The following is a 17,570-nucleotide window of genomic DNA, read 5'->3' on the forward strand; positions in this document are numbered from 1 at the left end:
TCAGTAAGAGCAGATATTCCTTATATGATCTCAGGTCAGTCTCCTCCCTTTCCCAGACTGTAAACTAATGAAATGTTGTCACTAGTTTACACCCGGTTGTGTTTTAGTAATGACGCTGTTATTTATAATATTCTAATATGCATTTTTATATAAATATTGTAGTTTTATTTTTAAATGTCAAGGTTATCTTCAGTACCAGTATATTATGGTACAGCTAAATGCTATAATAGCCTGTCCCAGATCACAGAAAAGGATCAGATGGAAAATCCATTCTGGAAAAACTGTGAAACAAATCTGTCCGTACCAGCACTGATGCAGAGCTTTCTTTCTGAACTGAGACACGTCAAGCACCAATATGAATGGTTTGAGGGTTGCGATGACATTACAGCACACACTGTGCTGTGACCATAACTGAGGCTCTGCTTGTGTAGTTAGCCTCCAACTGCATTCCCAGTCATAAATCATTCAGATGTGCCTTATATTTTCTCCTACTGTATTTGTTTAACTGTCCACTTATTGTGCTACAAAACACTTAAGTTTCACTTACATCAGGGATCTCGAACTCCAGGACTCGAGGGCCGGTGTCCTGCAGGTTTTAGATCTCATCCTGGGTCAACACACCTGAATCAAATGTCATGTCAACATGTCATGTCAAAGACATGTTGAGGAAGTCACTTAGCCATTTAAATCTGCTGTGTTGGATCAAGGACACATCTAAAACCTGCAGGACACCGGCCCTCGAGTCCTGGAGTTCGAGACCCCTGACTTACATTTTCTATTATGGTCAATTTATTCATAAACCCTGCCAAGAATTTCTTCGTGCTTGACAAGTCAAACCAAAAGGAAAAATGCAAAAAACTAAACGGCAACTAAAAACCAAACAAACAAACAAAAAAACACATGGAAACCAGCAACTTATGGCCTCGCAGGATACCGTTGCCACCGCCATCACTGACACAGACTTTATGGCCTCTAAAACGGGACGGTTATCTCTCAATGCCTTGATGCTAAAAGACATCTTGTGCGCAATGAAGAGCAGCAAGCAGCATCTGAAAAAATGACCATTACACCTGTCCAAGCCTTCTGTCCGAGAAGGGGAGCCAATCAGAAGAAAGTTGGCTTGATGAAGGGAGGGAAAGGGAGTTAAAACAGTATAAGACAAATCAGAGTTTTCAAGAATCTTTTTAAAAATGTAGTTGGAAATGTGCATAATGATTTCCCTTTAAATAATATTTGTATGGTTTTTATTTCCTTTGATCAAAGGAGCCAGAGAGGCATTTTAGAGATGCAACGACACAGTTACCACAGGTAAAGGGGACTGTGTTTGTCACGTGTGTCCTGCTTCATTCATGTTTTATTCATTTTTTCATCACCATAACTGGTTCAGCATCAGCTCACCAGCCTGCCTTGACCCAAATATTTCAGTGTTCATATTCCTCCCTAATGTTGTCTCTTATGTTTGTGTGTTGAAGATCTCCATGTTCATTCCTGCCATGTGCTTTTGTCCTTTTTTGTTTGTTTGTTTTTCACCCTGTAATTCAGTTCGAATCCACCCGCTCCTCCTCCCCTACAGAATGTTGCCACTTCTCTCCCTGGAGCAGAAAGGTATTGGTCCCTTCCCTCCCTCGCCGTCCTCCTATTCCTAACACCTTATTTCACATGTCCGCCCCGACTGACCTCTACTTATCTCTTTTTAAATGCATGCCCTCTCTCTTTCTGGCAGTAGTAGCCATCCTGCTCCACCCGGTTGAGAGGGTGGGGTGATACTGAAGGCGAGCACCTCTTTAAAGTTTCACCCACACATCACATGTTTACATACTGTTGTTGTTGTTGTTGTTGTTGTTTGAGTTCATATGAAGGGCTTGGAGTATGTGAGGAATGTGTATGTGGGCCACAATCACAGCCGCCCGGGTTTCTCTAATGATAGGGTCGGCTTCTCGAAACTTGCGCCTGTGATTACCCATGATCCCTCTGTGCTGTGGTTTCCCCACTGCACAGCTGACAGCCTCGTGTTTCTCTCTTGATTCTCTTTTCTTTTTTTAAACAAGTATCGTGCTTGATGCCCGTCGTGAGACAGGAATGAGCTTCAAACTCTGCCGCTCCTTTTTTATTTCCCCTCATCCCGTACGTGCCCACTCTTCCTCCTTTTTCTCAAATCCCTCGTCTCTTTCTCTCAGCCCGCTCATCCCTCCTCTCAGGCACTCCTGAAACCGTTCTCAAAACAAATCAGCTGTAAATGGTCTTCCTTTGATTTTTTTTTTTTTCCCTCCTAGTTGCGAGAAGTTTCCAAGGAAACCAGTTTCTTTTGTGGTCGGGGTTTTGTCAGGGTCTCATTGGTCTGCTGGGAACAGGGAGCACAAAGGCTCGAGGGTTGCCTTTAAATGGGGGTGGGAGGTTGTCGGGTTGTGGAGGTGGGAACCAGTTGAAACTGAGAATCACTCCCAGTTTCACATGTGTCTCTGTGTTGGAATCTCAAGGTAAGAAATTCATTTAGCATGCAGATATAAAGACAAGTGGCTCTGCAGAGTCTGAGGAGGCCCATGGTTGAGGAACGCTGCTGTGAAGTATTTCCTCTCAGAGATTTCTGGACACTTGTTATGATGCAGGAGACACTCGGAAAAATTTTGGAATGTTGGAGCATGAGCTAAGAATTGAAGTTATAGTTTGTCATATCCTGTGAGTGAAGGAGGCATCATTTTATTTATTTGTAAAGTATCTGTCAAGACGTGTTCTGTAGTGTGTGTGTGTGTCAAACTTTTTATTAGCCTGAGGCTCGGACACAGTCGGGTTTCTGAACCTTAATTTTTGCATGACGTAGAGATTCTTTGAATGCTACTTGTGCTTTCCATTCTCCCTTTTTTCCGAAGCATGCAGTTCATTTCCATGACTTAATGGTTTCTTTGCACTCCAACATTAAACTCAGCAGCTGGAAGGGCATGTGTATTGATTTACCTCTGTTCTGCCTGCAAAGAAGGGAGCACTGACTGCTGCAGATTATTAATAAGACACTAATCTCTTCATCTACTCTTCAGTTCTTTCCCAGATAAACACTTGGACAATACCAGTCTAATCCCTTACTTTAATCAGCACATTCCCCTTCCTGAAGCTGAGTTTGGTCACTTTCTAACACCGCCAAACCATATTTCATGTAATGCTGGCCTAACCTTAACAATCTAACCATGCAAATATCCATCTGTTGCAGGCTGTGCCCTCTGACCCCGACTCTGACGGGGTGGCTCTAGGTCACCGGTCTAAGTTTCCCATCCCTAACATCCCCTCCACCCTGGACAAGCAGACTAACTGGTCTAAAGCTCTGCCGCTGCCCACTCCAGAAGAGAGAATGAAAAGCAATTCCCAAGTCATCACCTCATGTGTCATCCCCATTAATGTGACCGGTAAATTGAAATCACTGAATCTGATTGTTGTGACTGAACTAAGGTGTGGTGTGCAGTTGTCAGCAGTTGCAGCCACCTTTCTGGGTTTTTTTTTTTTCCTGCATATAAACTTTTTTTCCTTTAGTGTTAAATAGGAATATTGATACCACTCAGACAACAAAGCAACAACCAGCTTATATTAAGTTTAGAATAAAGACTGGAAACAAGGAGCCAGTTTGCTTGACTTTGGAAGGTGAAAAAGCAAAGACGCACAGCGTAGAGGCAGCTCTGAAACATTGTAATTACAGCTCATATAATGTATTTTCAAATCTTTACAAAACCTGAAGTGTTTAAAAATCATTTTGTGATTTTTGGCAAAATGAAATTTAAGGCACCAGTCTTGCCATAAAAGTGTAAATTTACATTTTTCCTTTGCTCAAAAAAAAAAAAAAAAAGTGATATAAAGATTAGTTGGATTTATATACATTTTAGCAAAGCCAAGCTTATTGTTTAACCTTTGTTTTCAGTCATGCTAAAATAAACAAATCATCCCCTTTTTCAGGCTAATTAGCCATTATAGCAGTAGTTCTACATGCTGACCTTCCTATGTACCCATATTCGTTATAGGTCATGGGGGTGGTTGATTTGTACATAGTGCTAAGCTAGCTCTTTCCCTCTGTTTCTTCTGATTGCTAGAGCTGGCAAGCTAAGCTATCACTTTCCCATAGCTATATTTTTAGAGTAGCGACACAACTTGCTAACACTCAGTAAAAAAAAAAAAAAAAAGGTATTTTAATATTTTTTACTTCTACCATAAGTTAGGGATTTACTAATTACTAATTAGCTAATCTAGTTAAAAGTTAGCAAAACTATTAACCTGACTGAAAGTAATGGAGCTGAAAAGCAGCAGTAAATAATGTAAACATATGGGTAGCTATTATATTTTTAGATAACACTGTTATAAATTAGCAACAAAAAAAAAAGATTAATTGTTCAGCATAATTTATAAAAATTGGTAAATTCTAGTAAATTACAAGTAGTAAGTCCTAACAGTCAATCTGTTAGCAAATAGCTATAATCATTTTTAGCTAGATGGATTAACAGCTGAAAATATTAGATAATGCTATCCAAAAAAAAAGAAGAAGAAATATTAGTTTAATATGTTGGCCATTTTTTTTTAAAGTTGGTGAGCAGTTAAACTTAAAGTTTTTATTTAAAAGGTGTTATCTACATGTATATGAAAACAGTAGTAAATAGTAAAGTACAGAATTGCTAGCTAACACTACAAACAAAAATTGAAACTAAACTGTTGAAACAGACTAGCATGTTAACATTAGTAACAAACACTTGTGAATTATTTACTCAAGGTTTTCCTAGATGGTAAAGTATAAGCTAAATTTATGGATTAACAGTTAAAACTGTTAACTAATGCTACTAACAACATTGTAAGCTAGGTTAATGGATAAATAGGACAGTATTTTGCTAAAAGCTGTGATTAAACATTTGAAAATTATTTACTAAAAGTATATTAAACTGTTAAAAAAAACATAAATTGAAAACTAAAAGGGAGATGAAGTTAACTATATGTGCTCAAATGAACAATGTTTGGTTTTGGCTCTTCCTCATGATACTAAAATTTGTGTTCACTGTCTAATTTTCTTGAAACAATGAAGTACCTGGAAGATATAAGGAAGTGTTGCAGTTCAATCGCTACTAAACAAGCCACAATTAATGTTGCTCCAGTCACTCTCAATGTGCAAGTCATGCTTTGTGCCCAGTTAACTTTGTTTCTCATCCTTTGACGCTTTGTGCCTGCTGTTGCAAAGAGGCGAGATGCAGTGACATGAATGCTGATTAGTTCTGTCCAGATTGTTGAAAAGGGCAGCCTGACGTTATTTACTCTCGCTCATTTTCACTCAAAAGGAGAGCTGTACAACAACACCGGCCGAGTCAGAGACAGTGGAGGGTAAAAAATGCACATTGTAAGCAAAGCACAGCAATCGCTATGGAGCTGAAAGCTCTGACCTGCAATCACATGACAGTAAATCATATAGAGAGGGAAAGCAGAACCCTGCACGTCAGGAGTTCTCTTATGTGTACAAAACCCATCATCAGTACCATTTGTTTTCTGTCCTTTTCCAAAGTTTCTTACAATTACTGCTTTGTCATTACGTTAAGCAGTAAATAACTTACTACTTTGAGTTCTGTCAGATCTCTTTGCTCCACTCCTCACTGCTATTTTTGTGCAACACCTAAATTTGGTACGGCCGAGCGTCACCTTAAATGTTTCTTTATGTGACAGCGTGAGAGTTAAAGAAGGAATCTCTGCAGCCGCCACCAAACAAAGATTCCTCAGATGTGCTGTCTCCATTGCAGGGGTTGGCTTTGACAGAGATGCTAGTGTGCGTTGCTCGCTCGTTCACTCGCAGTCTTTGCTTCAGAGGAGACGGAAGCTGAGGAGACGGAGGACTGTTGCCGGCGTTCCGAGACAGGTGCAGCGAGACTTAGGTATGTTCCTTAAACTGACACATGCGAACACAAACTTGATTCAGTTTCGTTTTTCCTCTATTGTTTTATGTAGTTACTAGAACTAATAGTGAGTGTAGTGCACAAGCGCATATGTTACAATTATAAGGTATTTTTGAATACCAAATTCACATTGGCCAGTACTGCTTTCTGAACTAAATGCATAGTTAAATAGTATAATTTTTTTTTAACTCAGATAATTACTAAAATACTATCTGGACTACTTTGACTATTGTTTGAATTATCCTGAAACAAATCCAAACTGCTCCTCAATTACTGTGCATAGTTGTGGTAATCTTGTCACATGCTTGCTTTGCTTGATTTTACCTAGTGGACCTTGTTAGCATTTATTTTTCACAACCTTTTCATAATTGTGGGGTTTAAATGTTTCTCATGTTTGCTGAATGCCGTTTAATTCCACCACACAATTGGCCTAGTATCTGGTATTAAGTAGGATGGGTTTTTTTTTTTTGCATTTTTGCATTTACTTGTGGCTGGCAAACAGCTTCCCCTGACTTAAAAAATACCAGAAGCTTATAATAAGAGGGAAAATGTTTATTTTAAGATTTTTTTAGACAGCACGATACCTACCTACTACACATTTATTCATCACTGTTGTTTTGGACTGAGTTAGTACCCAATTCAGACTTGTAGATGTATGTATTCTATTGAATACAGTGGTTCTCCAAAAAATACATTTAAAGAACTTCATATGGGTACTGTTTTCTTTCTACCAAACTACAGCTACCAAATTTAACTGTGTATTAAGAAGTGTGCATCTATCAGTGTTGCAAACTGTATTTAGTGGTTAACTATCCCTATAATATTTTCATTGGACCATCAACAGCAGAGTTGATGGAAAATAAGATGGGAAGATGCAAAGTGCCGGTTGGAACTCCTCCACCCCACTCATACTGCTCATTTCCAGCTCCATATTAGTTTTCTTGGACCATGCTTAGAGTAGCTTTGCGTGATTCACAGTTCAAAATAATGCTTGTTTATGTTTTTCTGGGCCTTAATGCAGGCCGTCCTGTCCAAAACAAGCTGTACAGGTCCTTCCACTGTATGGCTGAAATTATCATATTTGGCATATCCCTCTCAGTGACATCGTCACAAACCAAGAATAGAAAAACTGCCTGAAAGAGTATTTCAAGCATGTTTGACTCACAAGGATTACTTCTACATATATACTTGATTTTCTTATTTGAAACTTTGGCCATGTTTGATTTGAGCATCCACAATTGTAGCAGTTTATAGATGACAGAACATAAAGACAAGCATTACAACAGACACAAATCCCTTGCAGTTTCTCTCAGGAAGGGCAAAAGTGTAAAGATCTGCCAAATCAAACGTGCAACCACCTCCTGTGGTGACACTTTCTGACAAGTGGAGCACCTGAAAGTATTTTTTTTTATAACAGGTTACCTTTAAATACATGAAGAAAGACATTTGAATTTCTTATTCTTGTATTTTGTGTGCGTCTTGCTTCTCACAGATTCTGATGACTCTCCTGGCTCCAGAGAGCGGACAGTGATAGTTCACGCCAGTGCAGATATCACCCCTTCCATCCAAGAGTTTGCCAGCCATCTCAACACCAGAGACTCGGGTTGTCAGACAGAAGACTTTTTGATCTCAGGAGCACCATCTCGAAGGAGGATCAGGCTCCAGAGAGGCCCGGGAGTCTCCCTCTCCCTCTCACATTCTGCAGGAAACATCTCCTCCCTCCCTGAGACCTCGGACGCCATGTTCAGTGCCTCCGTTGGAGCACACCTGCGTTCTCGGAGTCTGCCCCGAGACACCAGCCGAATGTTGGACAACGGACATAACGACAGCGACGATGAGGAGGACCTTTCCCCCTTCGACACTGAGGGGTTTCTGACTGGATCTAGGAAGTTGACTCTGAAGGATGAAGAGGAGAGTACTGATGACCAGGCCATGTCTGAACACCAGCTAGGAAGCCTTAAGTACAAGCAGCTCTCACAGAGTCCGGAGCGCAGCTGGATGGAACGGACCAGATCTCACCTGCCTAGAAAAGCTGACATGGGCAGCTGTGAGATCTCATCTAGCTCGGACACCTTCAGCAGCCCTATGCACTCCATCTCTGCTGCAGCAGTGCTGGGAGGCCAGATAGACCATAAGGAGGACCACCAGTCCTCCAGCGGGAACTGGAGCGGGAGCAGTTCCACATGCCCCTCCCAGACATCAGAAACAATCCCTCCTGCCGCATCTCCACCTCTGACCGGCTCCTCCCACTGTGACTCTGAGCTCTCTTTAAACGCTGCCACTCATACTAACGATGACCAGACAGGCTTCTTGCTGGACCACTATCAGGGCCTCAGGACCCAAAGAGCAGGCTCCTTCTCCTCCACAGCTATGGACATATTAGAAGAAGTTGGTGTCAGCAATCCCATCGAGGGGGAGTGGAGTTACCCCAATCCAGAGCCTCCGGGGTCACAGGGCTTCAGCCCCGAGCCAAGAAGAGAGGCTGAGAGCAGTCTGGGCTGCCCCAGTTTCACCAGTATGGCTACCTGTGAGAGCAGCTTCTCCGACAAACCACCGTCAGAGAAAGCAGACACCGTCTCGCACTACTCTGTGGACAACGAAGGTTACTACACCTCCATGCACTTTGACTGCGGCTTAAAAGGTAGCCAAAGCTTCACTTATAATAACTATGCACCCTCAGGCACTGACTGTGGCCTGTCAGACTCAAGTGGTCACATGACACTGGGAAGACGCTGCCTCTCCTTAAAAAAACCAAAGGTGAAGCCATCGCCACCTAAGAGGAGCTCCTCCTTAAGGAAAACATGCAGTGAGGGAAACATCCCTATTAAGAAAGAACCAAAGATTACATGTGGGCAGCAACTTCATCTGTCTGCAAAGGAGAGGAAACTGCAGCTGGCTTTGTCTGGCTCTCTGGCTCACACTGAAAACTCCTCAGTGGTCAGAGAAACCCGGGTAGGCTGGGGGGTTGAGGGCTCAGCTGATCTACCCGACTTAGTCTCCACAGATACACATTCATTTAAGGATGAGGGGGTTTTGCAGTCAGACTATGCAGATCTGTGGCTCCTGAATGATTTGAAATCCACAGATGCTTACCGATCGTTGTCAAACTCCAGCACAGCTACAGGTACGACGGTTATTGAATGCATCAAGTCACAGGATAGCTCTGAGTCGCAGACGTCCCAGTCTGGCTCCAGAGCTACCACCCCTTCACTTCCATCAGTCGAGGAAGATTTCAAGCTCATATCCCCAGAGAAGTTGGCAGGCCTGGCAAGCCCATCCAGTGGCTACTCCAGTCAATCAGAAACACCCACCTCCTCATTTCCCTCTACCTTTTTCCCTGGGCCACTGTCTCCATCAAGTGGTAAAAGGAAGCCCAAAGTCCCAGAGAGGAAGTCCTCTCTCTCATCACTGTCACTTCAGTCACTGTCCTCTAGGGATGGTGCAACCTCAAAGAGAGATCTGGAGCTGCCAATTATCCCTCCCTCTCATCTCGACTTAAGTGTCCTTCATAGCGTCAACAACAAGGCGACAGCTTACAAGACCCAGATGCAAATCCTTCACCAAAACAAACAAAAAGCAGCAGTGTCAGCCAAGCCTATAGTACCTCACAACCCAGAGGTATTCAACGCCCATTGCCTGTCCATTACGCCCACGGTGCTGAACTCAGTACACCTCCGATCGATCAGTAAGGAGCAGCATGAAAATCACACCACTTCCAAATTCCAATATCCCACTGTGAACTCACCTAGCAAACTTTCCACTAGTAAATCTTTAGAGCTTAAGAGTCCCGCACTGTACAACTCACACCACCATCATCTTCACCTATCCTCAAAGGAGTCAGGTGTGTTTACCTCAAATGAAGAGCTTACAAGTGGAAGGTCAGCATGTGAGACTGAGACAAGGAACGAGCCGGAGCAAGAGGCTCCTGCAAAGTGTGTGACAACAGTCAGGCTCCAGTCAGACTCATGTTTGAACCAGAAAGGTCCAGAAGTCCCCGAACAAACCAGAAGTCAAGAAAGAGAGACCTGTAGAGAGCTGCCAGAAACACCTGCCTGCCTCGGAGACTTCAGCTCACAGTCTGAGACTTTACAGCAACAACACTCTGAAGAAGAAGAAGAGGCGTATCCTCCTCCTCCTCCTCCTGTCCTACACAGTTCCCCCAATAGACCCAGCAGTCAGGATAAAGTGCCTGCTACTGACAGTCAGTTGGAGACGCTGCAAAGCAGTCCAATCAGCAATGAAGACAGCAAAGAAATGGATTCATTGGGCGAGTCATCCGAATGTATCTCACAGGAAAGCAAGGACTCCATGCCAGACATGGAGGACTATTTTAGTAAAGGTAATGACTTAATGTCCTTGTGATCCCCTCCTCAACCCCAGTTTGTACTCAATGCAACTCTCTGCTCTGCACCTTTTTCTCCTGCTTTTTGCCTCTGTAATGTCTGTTGCAGTCATTAGCGCTGCCACAGCAATAAGGTCTGTCATCTCAGTGTGGAGTTTGCATGTTTTCTGTGTGCCTGTCTGGACTTCCTCCTGTGACACAAAGCTGTGTGTGTGTTTGGGTAACTGGTGATTCTGAATTACCTGTAGGTTTGGATGTGAGACTGTGTGGTTATCTGCCTCTCTCTGCTCCTGTGAGGGACTGGCAACCTGCTCAGGCTGATATGATGTACCCTTCATTTTGCTCTGTGACTGCTGGGGTAGACTGCAGCCCCTCTGAGACTGTAAGCCAGATAAACATTTAATAAAATGGGTGGATGGAGGTCAATTCTGCCTGTTTTTGTCCCTAAGTTCTTCCAATTGTGGGAATATTCTCTGAAATAGGATTTATGGCTCAAAAAATTGCTGACCCCTGTAAAGGATCATAGAGCTTGTTAATTGTGAATAAAAGTTCTAGGATGGAGGTGCAAGATAAATTTTAAGGGTGCGGAAACGATCTTTTTTATGTATGTAAACTGAATCTTTTCTGTAATTTTACTTATACAAAAGCTGCTGAAACTTGATATATCTAATAATTGAATGAGCTTTTTGAACAAAACAAATTATGAAAAATTGCTAAATGGTTGGTTAGTGTGGAATATACAGGATGCAGTATATTCATATGTGTGAAATGTTCCTGTTAACAGACTCCACTCTCAGTGACAGCACTCTGTCCTCAGTGCATGATGAGTCAAGGCCAGAGGATGACACCGTGTTTCTGTCCCCCACTAAATCTCGCACCACTGAGGATTTATTCGCTATGATACACAGGTTAGTATCTTAGATAGGATTTTGTTTGTGTATACTCAAAATGTACAGAAATTCTTTAATCAATGTGGTCTTCTTCAGGTCTAAAAGGAAAGTGTTGGGGAGAAAAGACTCTGCCGAGTTGGGTGTGAGGAATCGCCTTGGTGGCGCTTCGTGGAACACGCCACCTAACAGCACTGCAAGCTCCCCTATCTCTGTGGCATCACCTTCCTCCGCTGTGACCCCACCTGGCCTGCACAGAGTCCCCGGTCCCATCTACAGGAATGCAAAAAAGTCCAGCACCTCCAACGAGGAGTTCAAACTACTGCTGCTTAAGAAAGGAAGCCGCTCCGACACTAGTTACCGCATGTCAGCTACAGAGATCCTCAAGAGTCCCATCACCCCTAAATCACTTGGAGACACTCTAATGGAGTCACCCAGACACCCCGACGACAACACCTTCCCTCAGCAGCAGCCCCAATCAGGACAAGACCACCTTTCCAGCCCCTACTTGAAAACCAACGCAGAGGGCTTTTCACCGAAATCCTTCCATACATCTGCGGCCTCAAGGCAGGGACGCTCCAGGATCCCACCACCTGCCAACAGCAGCCGCTACAGCATGCGCAGCAGGCTGTACTCAACGCCCATGCAGGCCATCTCTGAGGGTGAGACAGAGAACTCGGATGGGAGCCCTCATGACGACCACTCATCGCAGGGCTCCACATAAAAAAAAAAGCAATAATTAAGTAATTTTATTAGTTTACAGCAAACAGACAAACAAAAAAAGATGGACCAGAATGAGGAGAGAAGGAGAGAAAATTAGACGAACGTGAACATTTTTTAAAGAAAATCATAAATTTAGTAATTGATGGTGTTTTATACAGACTGCATTTCTAAGAAAACATCTTTATGAAATGAACAGTTGGCTCTTGTTTTGCGTCTGCATTATATGGAAAAATATGATTTACAAACCGGAAAATCTTCTCAGTTCTAAATTTAAACGGGGACCTATTTTTCTTTTCTTTATTTTCTATCATATATGTATGGAATTTTGACTTATTAACTCAAAATTTTGAGAAAAGTAACTCCAAATTTAGAGTTAGCTTTGCCAATCAGTAGTCTACGTGAATGACGTCATTTTCTTGTTAACCAGAAGGATATGGCGAGTTACTAACTCAAAATTTTGAAGAAAAGTAAGTCAAAATGTTAAGTTGCTTTTTGAGAAAGATAACTCGAAATTTGGAGTTATGAATACTTTTTTTTGTGGCGGAAACAGGCTTCCATATATATGTGATACTCATAGCAACACATGGCCAGAGTTCAAGGTATAATAATGAGGTCAGTGCACCTAAAAGTAATCTTTTTTGACCTAAAACTCTGTCAGAATTAATGGAGATCCCCAGTATGGTCAGAGGCGGTACCATCCCATATAAAATAAATAAGAATTATTATGAACTGTGAATCACTCTAAGCTACTCTAGAGTCTGCAAATAAAAGTATGGAGCTGGAAATGAGTTTAATAGCTGTTCTGTTAGTTTAAGGCACATTTCCCAAAGTCTTGTAGACCCAACCCAACAACGTAACGTTTTTAGAAATAAGCAAGAGAAGTTGATCTGTTATAATTAACCGTATGTATTCTGTGAATACAATTAGACGGACATTTCCTCTAACCAGTTACATCGAATGATTTTAATACCCTCAAAATGAACATCAGAATTGACAAATGTCAACATTCAGTCCCTATTCATATTTCCTGTAAACAGAATTGATACTATGTATATTTTACTCAGTTTGTCATATACTAAATTATATCAAAGCTTATTATTAGAATATTTTAACATACTGTACATATAGCAAGAAATGGAAGACGTAATTATTGGTGAGACAGGAAGTGTCAAAGCCGAGCACTAACTTGACAATCTCGTGAGACAAGAAAGGAGCAGGTGTTAACATGGGACATGAAAAAGTGATCAAAAAGTTCGAGGCAGGGAACTCGGAGAGCTGGAAAAGAATGCTGAAGTCATAAAGAAAAACTTACCAATGGTCATTTCTGGTTTGCTGACATGATGTGTTTATGCATTGTCGAAAGAGGCAAGTGGAAAGTACTCAGAGGATCAAATATGCCTTATTTTATCCAACAGGAGAAAATATGTGATGAAGCAGCTGAGGTCACAGCAAGTTGAGTGTTTTTGTGAGATTTTTGATTGTATGGTTAAATATGGAGCCGGGTTATTAAGTCTCTTGAAAAGAGAAATGTCTGGATTTGGCATTTTCTGCCCCTCAATATTCAAAAAAATATAACTTCTATATTTTCTGTCTCAAACCAATCTAAATATATTTATTTTTATAACATACACAAAAAACCTTTGATCAAAAATATGCAATGAAGTGCTGGAATTTTTATTTTTTATTCACATACTTATTTTGTTCATAAGAGATGTGTTTTAGATCTTATACGAGACACTGGTTGCAGAGACAAATTGGAAACTTAATTATAAAATTTCATTAAAAATGTAATTAAACGCCAAAAATATAAATGTAAGGTTATGGTTGTAACCCTGGTATATTTTAGTCCCATGTATTCACCATAATTTTATAAGTACATGGAGCTTATTGGAGTGATGGTACTCAAACATTATGCAAAACTGGCAGAAGCCTTGTTCTTCCCTGTAGGTATGCTGTCAATACCCTTTTAATTTTCATATTAATAACACTATATAACAGGGTACACAATGAGTTAAGTCTGTGAACCTTCATTCCAACTTTTTTGTTTTTTTCCTGCACTGACAAAATGATGTTTGTGAAGTTTTTTTGTCTCTTGCTGTACCTGGAGATATTTATAGATGTGTACATGCAGCTGTTTCCCTTAATAATATTCACACCCCGAGGATGCTTTAGGAGTGAAGTACAGGAATGCTTCTACCAAAGGCTAAAAACACGTGGTGGCATTGAACTGTTGTCGTTTACTTGACTGAAATGTTCTTGAAAACAAACCAATAATAAAGAACTAAACTTACGGTACTAGATGCATTTCATCTAGATACAGACCAACCTCTGTATACAGTACTTGTAGGTTTTAGTGGGGTTTTTTGTACAAACTTGTAAATTAAATAACGTTTTAGAATTGTTACAAAGGTTGTTGAATTGCTTCTTATGTAAAATAAAAAAACATGTTTTTAAAGTTTACATTAATTTCAGACCTTTGTATATTTTTGAGCTGTGGAACACGTTGTCTTGTATTTATTTTTTAGTAAGCGTTCTTGAAATCCCATAGTAAATCCTATCAAAGCCAACTGCTAGCACAACAGGCTGCTTAGCAAATGTGTATAAAAAGATGAATAAATGTGACTGCTTTGAAAATGTCTCATGTATCTTTAATTTCTGGCTACTTCAGATCAAAATACCAACCTTTCTTCACGTGTTGCACTCTTACAACACAGCCTGTCTGATAGACTCACGAGCCCCGTCGTCATTAATACATCATGTTGAGATATTTTTATAACACATTTCTATTCGACTTTGCATTAGGGTTAGGGTTAGATATAGTTACCTACTCTTTGGATGTTTAATGCCTGTTTATCCATACCATTAGTTATTTACAGTATTTCATAAAAGTGAGTACACCAGTCCGTGAGTCGTTTGGTACCGGGCCGCAAGAGTTGAGGCTCAGGTGTGAAATTTATGTTTTTCAGGGTTTTTATTGTTATTTTTTATAGTTTTTATCGTTAACTCGGTTTCCCTGGGTCTTTTCCCGTGTGTTATGAATAAATTTTCTTTTTTTTTGTACCAGTACTGGTTTTATTTTGTTCTATTTATCCATGACACTGTAAAGGTCTGCCCATGAAAATATTGTCGGACATAAACCGGTCCGTGACGCACAAAAGGTTTGCTGGTATTTTTGAAATCTTTTATTTTTAATCAAATGTTTATCTTGCTATTTATGTCAAACATTAATCTATACTGTCAGCAATTTCTGCCATACACACCTGTAGAAGTCACACATACACCTAAAATATATATATTTTTATTTATAATATAGGTATATATTTTAGCTGTTTGTCCCTTGTGTTTAGCTAAATACTTAATTAGCTTCTCTTCACTGTTAGCCAAAAATATCAGCTGCTAGCCATTTAAACCTAATACATTTTAATATTTTATCACTATTTATAGCTAAATAGTTCCAACTTTTTATCCATTAAGCCAAGCTAGCATTTTTAAAAATTATTTTTGTCTAGTTTATTTACAGTTTTAGCTTGTTTTTAGGGAACTGTTAGCTTTCAACTGCTAGTCATACTTTCTGTCAGGGCAAGCAAGGCATCTATTTCTATATTATCAGTATTATCTAAATGTAATGTAAAAACCTCCCAAAGTGAAAGCCTCTTCTTGCATTTCAAACACTTTTGTCATAAAGCAGTTCCCCTGCTTACATCCGTCTTTTAAAATTACTGCCATCTGTAGCCCCAAGCTTGCTTCTGATTCTACTGGAACCACCAGTCTATGATGGTTATGCCCATGTACCATCAGTAAAGCCTTAAGGTGGGTGAGCTATGAGACCTGCAACTGGTTGTTTATGTAAATCTACGTGGTGCCTGACAATGAAAGGTAAAAAGAAAGACCTCCTAGTAAATAACTTGCGTGCTTCTATAGCCAAATATAAACAGTTGGGATGAAAGTTAGCTCAAGCCACAACTTCCAAGCTAGCAAGACGTATCTGTTCATGCTAGCATTAACAGTGCCTATACACATACGCAGCACACACATACCGCATATTCACAGCATGCAGTAAAGACAGGCATAATTATGACAAAAATGAACTTAAAACACACGCAGGTATAATTAATGTTGGAAAAACATTATGCCTACCTCTTTCACAGGGGAATTGTAGAAAAAGGGAGAGGCCAAACAGGTACCCCAAATTTATAGGGTTGCACCATAGAAGAAGAACAGGATGAGGAGGGGTTCTAACTGATAATGAAGATAACTACAGGCTTGGAGGTCCTAAAAGTCAGTTATACCAGGAACAGTGTAGGGTTTAGAACACATTTTGTGTGATTATAACAAAATATAATTTATGACCCGGTTACATTTACACTTTTATGGTAATTGTGGACAAATCTCTGGTCTTTCAGGGAAACTGTTGGGAGACTAGCATGTTAGACAAGCTGCCATGGGATTTTCTTTCACAGCTCTGAGATTAGTTGCCATCTGCCATCAGACCCACTCAAAGTGTTTTTGAAATGCCTTCAGTGTATCTGACAGTTCATAACACCTATGTAGGACAAATGGCTTTTTATCTAGTTGAAGTGAAGACAAATACATTTTGTTATAAAAGTAAAAAAGCACTGCAGAGTTTGACTATAACAGTGTCTAACTGTCTTCATATCCAAAACACATGTTTGGCTTTTAAAACCAAATGCATATTTTAGATGACTTTAAGCTTCTATACTTTATGTTTTTTGCTATGTTTGCCTTTGCTTCTTAACTGCAATGTTGGGCACCAATATGAGCTCACCTGTTTCAGCAGGTAAGCCATGTTCTGAAGGCTTTAGATCCAGGGCTGAAGTTCTCCTCAGACCATTTTCTGTCACCCATCATTACTTTCTCCCCACTTTCTCATCTACCCTCAGGACATTTTTTTGCATGTCCAATAAATGTGCCAACTTCTAGACTTCATGAGGTCTAAAAGAATGACAAGGCTATATTTTACATATTTGCCTCCAGGTCTTACATATAGAACGGTGCACAGGGCACTGTTAGCAATGTTGCCTCACAGCAAGAAGGTCCTGAGTTCAATTCCACCATCAGGCCAAGGTCTTTCTATGTGGAGTTTACATGTTCTCCCCATGTTTGCGTGGGTTCTCTCTGGGTACTCTGGCTTCCTCCCATAGTCCAAAGACATGCAAATGGTTGTCTGTGTCTATGTGTTTGCCCTGCGACAGACTGGTGACCTGTCCAGGTTGTAGGGATAGGCTCCAGCCTCTTTCCTGATATCTTTGAACCAGATTGCTGAAATCTGGGTTCATCACTCCATAAGACATAGTGCCACAAAGTTTCAGTTTAGTTCTTTTGCTGAAACCATTTCTGATGAGTCTTCAGTGAGCAGATGGATTCACTGAAGGGCCAGATGCATCTCTCACGTCTTTTCTAGATTAAAAAAAAAAAATCTTACGGACACGACTTTCAGATACTGTTCATGTGCTGTATATAGCTTTTTAGGTCGGACACTTCTTTGGAGCATCACTTGTCCAATTTCCTCAAATTGTTTAAAAACATACTACTTGATGTCATTTTTATGCTTAAATTATTCATAGAGTCTGAAACTGGTCAAGTGCAAGAAGTGTACTGAAAATGAGTGGAGAATGGAGCCAATGTTCAAAGAATGACCTGTAAAGACTTTCAGCAATCCCAGAGAAGTAGACCTCTTTAAAAATAAATAAATAA

At 40.5% G+C, this 17,570-nt stretch overlaps 1 protein-coding gene across 1 annotated transcript in view; it reads left to right on the forward strand.

Moving 5' to 3' along the window:
- Positions 1-11,898, forward strand: part of nhsa (Nance-Horan syndrome a (congenital cataracts and dental anomalies)) — a 65,312-nt gene extending 53,414 nt beyond the window's left edge. The window contains exons 3-8 of the mRNA XM_005732440.1: positions 1,473-1,605; positions 3,203-3,395; positions 5,751-5,882; positions 7,396-10,242; positions 11,030-11,153; positions 11,232-11,898. Of these exons, the coding sequence (XP_005732497.1) occupies positions 1,473-1,605; positions 3,203-3,395; positions 5,751-5,882; positions 7,396-10,242; positions 11,030-11,153; positions 11,232-11,856 (4,054 nt within the window). The 3' untranslated portion in view covers positions 11,857-11,898. The remainder of the gene's footprint in view (positions 1-1,472; positions 1,606-3,202; positions 3,396-5,750; positions 5,883-7,395; positions 10,243-11,029; positions 11,154-11,231) is intronic.
- Positions 11,899-17,570: the final 5,672 nt, after the last annotated feature.

Source organism: Pundamilia nyererei, unplaced genomic scaffold (genome assembly GCF_000239375.1).
Source record: "Pundamilia nyererei isolate P.nyererei 1_Seehausen unplaced genomic scaffold, PunNye1.0 scaffold00046, whole genome shotgun sequence".
In the NCBI taxonomy this organism is placed as follows: Eukaryota; Metazoa; Chordata; class Actinopteri; order Cichliformes; family Cichlidae; genus Pundamilia; species Pundamilia nyererei.